General features: G+C 38.0%; 1 protein-coding gene across 1 annotated transcript in view; it reads right to left on the bottom strand.

Annotated features, from left to right (window-relative positions):
* Positions 1–11064, bottom strand: part of LOC117523113 (protein bicaudal C homolog 1-B-like) — a 205541-nt gene extending 194477 nt beyond the window's left edge. The window contains exon 1 of the mRNA XM_034184536.1: positions 10701–11064. Within this exon, the coding sequence (XP_034040427.1) occupies positions 10701–10893 (193 nt within the window). The 5' untranslated portion in view covers positions 10894–11064. The remainder of the gene's footprint in view (positions 1–10700) is intronic.
* Positions 11065–11717: the final 653 nt, after the last annotated feature.

Genomic DNA, 11717 nt, shown 5'->3' with positions numbered 1-11717 from the left:
ATCTATAGGCAACTCCCGATTAGATTTTATTACAATGCCAAGGGCTTGCGATTCCATTATAAATGCATCAAGAAGCATCGATAGTCTATTCTTACTGTGTGACTAGTTGTTACTTTTGAAATCACAGTATTTGTAATGATCCATAATGAATGTATTTAACATACATTAGCCATCTTAGCCATATTTGCATCCGTGTTGCTCTTATTCACCGACTCTAAATTCTAACACCCGGGGAGCCTGTTGCCCCCATCCCACCTGCTAAAGCTGCATATATGTGTGTCCCACCACAATGCAAATACCGGGTGCATATAAAAATGAAAAGGCCGGAGATAATTTTAGGTGTTCAGCTATTTGGATTCTTTCTTAGTCCTTTATGAAACAGAAGGACGATTATGCTTTCACCAGAGCATTTGATGTGCTTATAGAGAGTGAGGATAAAAATTGAGATTTTCTTTTACAGGGCAAGCAAGTGCTCTGTCCTCTAACCGTTTAGTTTGTTGTATAGATAAAAAGAATTATGATCAGATTTGATTTGAATTCATTTGGACCAGTGGGTCAGACTCACATTATAAATAGAGTTAGAAGTGTTACCCTCTGAACTGGACAATGTAGACATCATCTTATTCAAATAATGAATTTTAAGATATATACAGTGAGATCAGCTTTGCTCCATTTCTTATGTATTTTTTTCAACTTTCCATGATTTAGACAAAGGCAATTTTTTTATTTAATGGTACTGATCATATTGCAGTTTAATACAACAATTAATTTTAGCACATTATGTCAAACACTGGACACCTTGTTTTCATTCACTACCACAGGCAATAGCACCTCATTTTCATTGTTGAAGTATTTTTTAAAAATGGAAATCAAAGTCGTGTTTGCCTTTTTTTGCTGATCTGAAAATAATTCAATGCCTGCCATGATCCGATCCAAACCATGGGTTTTGTGATCTATGATCCCCCCCCCGCCCCCCGCTTTATGATGTTGCAAAGATTTGTATAGACAAAGTTTAAGATGCACTGAAGAAAACAATAAATGTAAAACTTCAACTTACTGACAATGTACAAGTTATTGAAAGAAAAAAAAAGAAATCAATTGATTTCAACAATATTCTGGGGTTGTGGTACAGAACTCTGAAGACTATCAAATTTTAGTGGTATATAAACTTCAAGGTTTTTTCTTTTATCGTTTTCTTTACAACATTCTGATGATACTGTGCATTTTTTCAAAAAGCCTTTTATAATGTGGCAAAGATCTAACGATATCCTGCTGACAAATTGGAGGTATGCTTCCATATGTGATTTTTTTTTTCCTATCCCAAGTCGATACAACCAAATAACAGTCTGTGGTTTAGGAGCACAAAAACAAATTAGTTCAATCAAGAAAATGAATCACTTAGCCTAATTGTAGGTTGTGGTTTCAGTTACACAGCAAACATGTTGTTACAGTGTTCACACACTGGTCGAGCCAGAGGCTACGCTTCCACACCTCAGAACTCTCATCCAGAATAGTCTGCCACAGCCAGAGTTATTAAAATCATATTATAAATGCATGGAAAAACATTGGCGCAGACTGAAATTTAGACAATCCGTGTTGGAGAAAATGCTATACCTTCCTCACTTTTGTCCTGGTCTCTTTACTCCATACTAAATCTTAAAATGCCCACAAATGTTCTCTTACACTTTTCTTGGTTTGCACAAAACTATCTTTCATGTTTCATGTCTGTGCCAATGTCTCCAAGCAATTAAACTTGGGAGTTCTATTCTGGGGTGCCAGGAGTTAGAACAGCAAATCCAGATGTCTGCCAGGGTGAGATTTTGTTGTCACATTACAAACGATGTACTGATCTAAGCCCAGGAACCAGCAAGCCTGCCAGCAGTTGCAAACAAATTTGTAATTGCTAAGTGGGTTCAAACGTGAAAAGAGACTTTGCTTCTGCACTGAATCATTGGGTTAAGTCACTCCTAAGATCATTTAATGTTCACAGAGTGCTTTTGTGTCCATTAACTCTTTAGAATGTATTAGTCACAGTGAAAAATGTATTTTAAATTTAATTTAATTTAATTTAATCAGATAAAAATGCATCTTTGCAACAGTCTAGTTTCTGTTTCCTTGATTACTATGCATGCCCGTGGTGCAGCATGGTATTGCATTCACGTTTTGAAATTATGTACAAAAAATAACTTGAAAACAGGTGAGCAGATTTTCACCATACTTGGTAGGAATATTCCCTGGGCAAGTTTTCCAAATTAGTAGTTTTTGGGGTCGAGAAGTCAAAGGTAAAATATCATCATGCAGCCCTGTCTCATGTTTATTTGTTTTTTTGTCCTCCCATCCAGAAATGATTCAAAGTTTCGTTACAGGGTTTTTTGTAACTCACTATTACCAACCCTACTCCTACCCCCAACCCTAACCTTAACATTACCCTACTCCTTCCCCTAACCCTAACCATAACCACCCCGACCTCCCCAATGCACTTTTAATTATGTGCAGCCATCACGGAATTAATTAGAATGAATTCATGCCCCCATGATGACAATTTTGCACTTTTCGTGACAATATGACGAACCAATAGATTAATGTATATTTTCGTGCTGCTGAATCACGACAATCCGTGAGACAGCGTTGCATCATGACATCAATAAAATGTCATGAAATGACATCATGTAAAATTGTAAAATAAAGAAATTACATAAAATATATCTGCAACCAATAGGGCGAGATTAATCAATATCCAGTACATTGGTCTCATTACGATTATTCCTTCTATATGACAATCATACTCTCAAATAACACAAGTATGTACATGCAGGGTAGGGCTGCACAGTATGACCTAAAATTCATATCGCGGTATAAACTGAATCTCTTCACGGTAACGGTATATATCGCGATATAAACTTAAGTGTAAAAATTATAATGTGTTTCCCTTAGCAAAGGTAAATTGATTAAAATAAATAAAAATTACAACAAAAAATAAAAACAGATATAATGTAATTTTGAAAACATTTATTGTGCAGATCTCAAAACTACTGGTACAATTTGCCGGAAGGTACATCTAAGATGCCTTTGATGTTATGGTGAAAATTACATTTTTGATCAGCGGCTGACATTTCACCTCTTGAACACTAGATGGCACACCCGCTCTGAATACATGAAGCACTTTCAGGACGATCACTTCCTTATTTACAAAACTCAACACGAAACCACCAAAACATTTTATAAAAAAATACTTAATTTACTCATATTTGAAGTCAATCTGGGTAAATTGACGTTATCTGGCTGATTTTGTCTTTGTAATCCGGTTTTAAAAAAATCATTGTGTTATTTAACGTGACGCCTTCTCAAATGTTTGATTCAGATCGTGACGGAGTCTCCGCCTTCTCCCAGTGTGTTGGCTGAAATAATTAAATCTCACAAACTTACATGAACAGCAGTAAGAGTCAGCCACCTCAGCTCAGAATACCCCTCTCCGCTGCAACACACTGGTTCACACATACACAGCCGCTTCACAGTTTTCCTGGATCGAAAAACTCCACGGCCATTATTGCGATTAGTCGGTGGAGTCCAAATCTCTACCGTCGGCCAAAATTATACCGTGTACCGGATAAACCGGCAAAACCGCGCAAGACTAATGCAGGATATGCATCTTGCCTCCTTCTGTTTTATTTTAAATTGTGTGCATGCAATTTGTGTAATTTTTTTCCTTTTAATAATTTGTGTAAGGTTTAATAAACCCTCTGATAACTATATCTAAAAATACAGTCAAAAGCACCTAGATTTCTTCTGTAATTTTACACCTTCTGCAGGTAACATGCTTGTGTGATGCATCACTTGCGCAAAAGATTTAAGTTATGCTGGCCAACAAATTATGAAAATTTGAAATTTCCTGATTAACCCTTCTGAGACTCAAGCAGCTCTGGGCATTTCTAGCTCCTGCCATATTTTTACTCACTATGGGCTCATTTTTCACTCTACCTGCCAATCATACCCCTATATGAGAACAGGACATTCACTGGCTACAATTAAGTACAACTCAAAAATGTTATTTGTGTAGCATAATAATGGCTAGAATGTCACAAATCTTTAAAAGAACAAATGCAAATGTAATATGTATGCATGTGTATTCATTTATTTTCAAATTGACCAAGGTTCTTGTCAAGATGTTCATGACAAAAACATGCTGTCGTCAGGTGCAGCAGTGAGACCCTTTACATATTGTCAACACATTAAACAATCAACTGTAAATCACACTTAGTTTCATAACTAATTCAACAGTGGAATAATGAAGCAAAAACTAAGCCGTGTCTGAGTAAATATGTGCTTAAGCAATGAAACTGCATGGCACAGACATTATCCAGAGCAGTCATCAGTTGGAATGAACACTTTAATCTTTTTGCCCCTTTTCACAGTAGATAGTTGGCCGTTCCTGTTGTAGGAGAATTCAATTTAAAAAACAAAAACACAACAAAAACAAAACCCAGAGCTTTGGCTGGTTCCCACTTTATGGCTCGTCTTAGATGTGTCAGACAAGCTCAATCATGTGCAGATGCCACCTTTGGCTCGGGCACTGCAACAGACTTTTTCCCCAGTGATTATTGGGACAAGTACAGCATCAATGGAGTAAGCCAGTCAGTCAGACAGTGGGTCTGCAAAATTTCTTTAACTAACTCTGTAAAAACTACTGCAATTTTAGATCTGAAATTCTGAGTTCTGATAGATAAACATGAGGAACAGGGAGCCTCCTATTTTGGGCCATGTTGGCATCTTTTTATAAAACAATGACCACAACATACAATATAAACAGGCCTATCAAGTTGCTTGTGAAGCTCTGTTGCAAATCACAGGGTCCCTGTGGCCATTAAAGTGCATATTACTAGTAAATAAAATGTCAAATTGGCTATTATAAACAAATAAAGAATTATGAAAATACTGATGTATTTCATTTTATTTTTGGTGGCATATACCCAGAGAAATCAAACATGGGAAATTCAGCATAATTTCACCTGCTGCTGATAAATGCTCAGAAACCTCAAGCTGTCAGGAATATGAGCTTTGGTGACATCATCTCAGGTCACGCTCCTGAAATGAACTGGGGTGGCGTAATTTTTTTTTTACAGTGTAAAATCAGTGTTCTTGTGTATTTTGATGGTGAGTACATCAAAATTGTTAAAATGAGTGTTTTGCAAGAATGGAGTTACACAACTATTGTTGCTTATTAGGTGGCCAAATTTTCCAAAGATAACACTTTGAGGAGGAAAGTGGGAGGTTTTTTAATGAGACTGTGTTGGACAAAGAAAAAGTAAAGCTGACCACAGAGTGAGAATAATCTTAAAAAAATTGATCTAACCACAGATTTTATCATTTCCCTTTGTGAAGACTAACAAAGCATGTTGCCTCTCCTGAAAGCGTGGAATCGGCCATGTTTGTGGTTTGTGCCGCGGCGTAGCACTAAGCTGAGCTGCTACATGTGAGGTGCCAGCAAGTCTCGCTGAGGAACGTGCTTCTGTGATAACAAGTCAGATTGTCGTACAAGTGATCACTGTTAACAGGAGAACCGTGACGTGGATCAGCTTCCAGACATTTAATGTTATGCGCTAAGATGAGCTAATATGATGGCCAAGCTAAGCAAAGCTACCGAGAGATATCCAAAGAAGAATGTAAAGGAACGCTGTTTACTTGTGGATAAAAAACAGTAACACATGGTGGAATTCTACATGGCTCTGTCTGAACACAACAGGAGTGAAATCAAACACCACTTTCAAGGTATGTAATCATTATTATTCAGTCTTATTGAGACATATGTAGGGGTGGGCGTCGGCGATATGGCCTAAAATTCATATCACAATATAAACTGAATCCCTTCACGGTAACGGTATATATCATGATATACACCTAAGTGTGAAAATCATAACGTTTCTGAATGGGTCCCTTAGCAAAGATAAATTGATCAACATAAATAAATAAATAAAAACAACAACAAAAAACAAAAACAGATATAATGTAATTTTGAAAACATTTATTGTGCAGACCTCAGAACTACAGGTACAATGTGCCGGAAGGTACATCTAAGATGCAAGCCTAGATTTGATGTTTTGGTGAAAGAAATAAGAACATTTATTTACTGTTGGTTCAGAGGCTTGTTTCATCTCTTGAACACTAGATGGCACTCCCGCTCTGAATACATGAAGCGCTTTCAGGACAGTCACTGGCGCTTTCCCTTATTTAAGAAACTCAACACAAAACCACCAAAAAAAAAAAAAAATTAATAAACATACTTAACTTATATTTGAAGTGAAGTTAGTCTGGGTAAATCATCTCCTCCTGGGTGATTTTGTATTTTTGCTCCGGTTTAAAAAAAAATCCTTGCATTATTAAATGTGGTGCTTTCTCAAATGTTTGATTCAGGTCATGACGGACCCCCCCTGTGCGTCGGCTGAAATAAACAAACAACGGCTTTGCAAATATCAGCGACAGAACAGGCATCCCACAAACTTACATGAACAGCAGTGACAGTCAGTCACCTCAGCTCAGAACACCCCTCTCTGTCGCAGCAAACTGGTTCTCACACACACACACACACACACACACACACACACACAGCTGCTTCACAGAGAAGTTTTGCAGGATCAAAAAAACTTGCGGTCGTTATCGCAATTAGTCGTGGAGTCCATATCTCTATCGTCGGCCGAAATTATACCATGTCACGGTTAAACCGGATAAACCGCGCTGCGCTAGATATATGCAATGTTTTTTTCCTGAATATACCGCAGGTTTACAAAGAGGTGGAGACAGACAAATGTTGATCAAAAACTACAAGACTTGGATTTCAAAAACCAAATTACAGGCATATTAAAACCTATTACATTTGGAGACAAAAATAAAAAACAATCCTGATTGACTGTGTGTAACTGGAGTAAATCATGAAGTGGGCTGTAGAGGTGGAGTGGCCTTCAATCAGCCAATGATCAGCATAGGAGGTTATGTCACTTTTATGGCTAAAAAAAAAAAAAAAAAAAAAAATCTGTGCATTTTTCAGATGCTGTATGGTTAATTTTATTTTTTAAATCAGCGACATCAGGACTCACGCAAGTTAAAGAGTTGGAAGCAATGATTCATAACCTGGTATATAATTTTTTCAAAAGACAGTGTTGATATGCCCTTTTAAAAGGTTTTTGATATTATTATTACTACTGCTATGAGCAGAAATACTGTTCAGAGAATGAACTGTTTAAAAAAGACTAAATAATGGCCATGAGTGCTGTCTTTTTTGTGTGTGTGAAAACAGTGGTTACAGTCAACATCTTTAAACATACTCAATACTCTATTGAAGCAAGCTGAAGAAATGAAAACATCTTTGATCAAACTACATGCATGATCAAAGCCAATGATACAATTTAAATATTTACAGTATTTTTCAGAAACCATCGTGTTCACGCTCATGTTCACAAATGCCCAGTTCTCCTAAAGCAGGGGTGCCCAAGTTCGGTCCTCGAGATCTACCTTTCTGACACTTTTAGTTGTCTCCCTGCTCCAACACACCTGAATCCAATGAGAGGCTCATTAAAAGCCTGCTAACGAGTCTTTCATTGGATTCAGGTGTGTTGGAACAGGGAGACAACTAAAAGTGTCAGGAAGGTAGATCTCGAGGACCGAACTTGGGCACCCCTGTCCTAAACTATTAGGGTTGTGGCTGCTCTGAATGACAGTATGTGTTAACGTATGGCTTGTTGTGTGGTTAGTTATCCAAACTGATCACCTAAGATGTTTGTGGCGGTATATGTGTCAAGTGAAATTATCATGTGATGTGGATGCTAACAGTGTTAGCATTTGTAAGAGCTATTGGTAGGTTCATGATGTTAGGTCCAGTGAACCCATGATTACTGAGGACATATGTGTGTCATAATTTTTAGTGCCCACACCAAAGTAAAACCATCATGAGAACAACCACCCAGCCTCCTAAAATGATTTAATAAAACTCCCCAACTGACGTTAACCAGTTAGCTGAACTTTTTGGTGTTTGGGCTTCATTTGTCCTGTACAAGTCATATGGTCTCATGCAGAAACCATCACAGAGGGACATGCGTTGTGTTAGGTGCTTTATAAATAGGATTATTATCATCTGACATCTTATTGGTCTCTTTCGAAGATCCTTGAGTAGCGCCAAAATTATTTTGTGGCAAATAAATGGTTACTTTGGGAGAGTCAAATGAGAAGAATCACTTGAATTGTGAAGGAACATAAATTGCAACATTTTGTCTGTGTCATGCATTTTCTGGGTGTAAGCTAACACACAGGTGCCACAGTGTTGAGTGCAGCTGCAGAGGGACAAGGGGATGCCCACATTTCACCTGGCTACAGCAAAAGCTAGTTTGGAGAGCTGGAGGCAGATGGGTTGTGTGGGTACCATCCAGGGTGGTTCCATGGTGTGGTGAATGTGGTAATGTGTAGCACCAAGCCATGCTCCCAGACTTAACTTGTCTAAACTGCGTCCTCCACAACATGATGAACCACATTCTGTAACGGATGTACTGCCAGTTTTGAAGCAGTGGTGCTCATGCATTGAACGCATTACTGGAGTTTCTTCTCTTACTTCAAACAGTCATTTTACAAACATTATAAGCAGTGATGCTGTCATCTTTTGTTTAGAACTGAAGTGGTGTTTTGGACTGCTTTGATGTCTAAATCACGATTCATTTTCATTTTTACCAAGTTTCCAGTAGCATAGTGCTCAGATGCAATATGACGTTAGATGCAACATCTGACGCCATGACAAACAAGGTTTTGCAATCCTGAACTGACAAAAACATTTTGCATCAATAAAAAGAACCCTTAAACTCAGAGGCATATAATTCTTAAAGGATTAGACAATTTTATACCAGTTCTGAAATGGAACTGGATGTCAATTCCAATACCTAATCTTTCAGTTTGAAACTTTTAAGGCCACGTGACCAGTAACAAAGCAATAAATGACTTAATCTTAATGTTTAAAAGTAAACAAGTGTTTATCTTTATCCAGCATTAATATCCCTAAACATTAGCAATGAGCCCAAATTTTCAACTTTATTTTCAAATTACTTTGTTCTCAGTTGCTAATATATTTTTCTCACACCTTTGTCCAAATTTGATTTGAACTGTTCAGGTTATTTCTTCACACATATGGATACACAGGACCAAAACCAATACCATGTATTAAAACAATTCTAATTTTGAAACCTGATCCTACAAATGAGAATAAAGACCAAGAGACAATGACATATAGCGGTGGTTTCCGTTTTACATCCCAGATGTGAGTAATGTCAGCTATGATGTCAACAATTAGGGACCTGGATACTAGCAGAGATACGAGACCAAACAAACTGTCGACCACACATATTCTGAAAACACACAGCAAGCTGGATACAAGACACACAACTGGACACGCACAGATCATACATTCAGGTCCACTACGTGACGTGGCACGTGGTATGTCCGGGAGACTTGGTTTTAAGGCCGGTCTGTGGTTAAGTTGTTTTCCTGGAAGAGCTAGGGATGACATGGAGCTTTGAGGAATGTACCGAGCAGCGAGGGAGCAACCAGGACATTCTCAAGGGGAACTCCGTGTATGCGTGTAGGATAAAGGATGAACTGAAGGCCAGTTGCGTGCTGAAGATTACTCAAAAAATTAACCACTTCTACTATTTAAAGCAGAAAAATGTATTTTTAGACAAGAAACTGTGGGTAGCCAAAGCATTGGTGGATAAAAACCCCACATGAATGAGCAATGTAGACACATTTGATGATTGTTTTAATTACACAAACACACCTGATAATGTTCTTTATAAGTACTGCTTGGCTCCCTCTCAACTGCTGGCGGCTCACTGACGTCTTGTGAAACTGATAATGAATCCAGTCCAGTTTCATAACACTATATAATAGTCCACATGTGATGAATGACTTCAACCTCTTGAGTTCTCAAAACATCAATAAAAAAAGTGACTGATTTCCTTTTTGCCTATTACTGTTTATGAACTGTTCACCTGCATATCATTCAGAGATCACAGTTATCATGAAACAACACATCCAGGAAGAGCACTTGGATAAAATTGCATATCGTGTCAGAGTACAACAGATATAGGGAACCTGGTATTAAGTCCGGCGACAGAAGCAGAATGAATCAATGACAGCATGTACGGTAATTTTCTTTTGAAAACATACTGCATTTGATAAGGACAAATTGTTAAGCAGCTCCTTCACTTCCTTTTCTATGACTTTTCCTAAGGTGTATGAAAGATTTTCAGTACATTGCATCAGTTGTGAATGTGATTTAGACAACTTTCGTGAGAACAAAGCAAAACGCACACATGGGTTATTTGTCCAATCTATCAAAGTCGACCACGTCTGTAGCGACAGCTTGTGGCCAGGGCGCGTTACTGCATCTTAAAGGCATCTTTGGTTATTTAGAATCATAACTACCCACTGCTTTCTGTTCATCATACCGTTCTGTTATCGCACACAGCGTGACGACTGTAATTACAAGACTAATTGAGAATGCTTAATTGGTGTAATTAATGCGCTTAGTTGAATTAACACCACACAATACTCGAGTTTTCACTCCGCTAAAAGAAGCGGCGAAAGTGTTCAGTTTAGCTTAATTTAAAACCAGTTAGCTTATTTATTCAACGTTCATCACTTTAAAGCTGAACTTAATTTTATTTTACCTAATAGCATGACTTCCAGCTTCTTACGGTCCACTCGAAACCTCTCCTCGGTCCACTCCGGGTCTGGCGGCGGATAGGGTCCGCTCAGGTCCTCCTCTGATCCGGGCAGAGGAGAGTCGGTGCTTCGCTCGCTGTTGGAGCCCTGGTCCGAATGCTGCAAATATCCACTCAAAGCGTCGCACTGGGCAGCCATGGTGCTGCGCAGCAACTTCTCCGGCGGCCACTGCGTTTTAAGTCAAAGTTAAGTCGAACCAAAGTTACTTTAAAAGTTATATTCCGTCACTTCACCGCGTTGCTTGGGCTCATCGCGGCGCAAGTTGAGACCAGCGGCGAAGTTATTTCGAAGCTCACAGCTCGACACAGTAATGAAGCAGAAGAACCACGGGCGAGATGTTTTGATGCTCGCTTCACTGACACACATAAAACCACGTGACTACCGAAAACGAATCAGCGGCTTGAATGCAGAATTTTTATTCGAAAAGATTTTTTTTTATTATTCTTTAAGTACTCCTCCCTTTGTGTTACTCACTAATACAGTCTACGGTTAACCACTGTCATTGAAAATAATCATTTTGATTCTGTAATTTTAATTGTCTAAATTTGTATTTAAATGTGGGTAACTACTGTGGGTTACATTCAAGAATCACAATCATCATCAAATTGAGGACCACAATGTTAATAAGCACCTTTCTTTTGGAAGCGTTTATTTTGTGTAGTTTTATATGTAATTTTACCGCCCAAATTGATTGAGTCTATTTAGTAAAATAATGTACAATATAAGACATAGCATACATTAAAATACATGGATAACACAAAGTGAAAAACACTTATTTCCACTTTGGTCCAGCTAAATAAATATCAGTCACTCAATTAAAGTGCTTTCACAGTAATATGACCTTGACACTGACCTTGTCTGGAAATCAATTTTGTTTGTATTGACCCAGCTAAGTCCTTCATTACCATGACTAAAACGCAGAGAATTATAGATCAACTTTTCATTCCAAAGTTGCAGAGAAG

This window comes from Thalassophryne amazonica, chromosome 13 (assembly GCF_902500255.1).
Source record: "Thalassophryne amazonica chromosome 13, fThaAma1.1, whole genome shotgun sequence".
Lineage (NCBI taxonomy): Eukaryota > Metazoa > Chordata > Actinopteri > Batrachoidiformes > Batrachoididae > Thalassophryne > Thalassophryne amazonica.
Note: the sequence above shows the minus strand (reverse complement) of the source record. Positions and strands in the feature narration are given on the sequence as shown.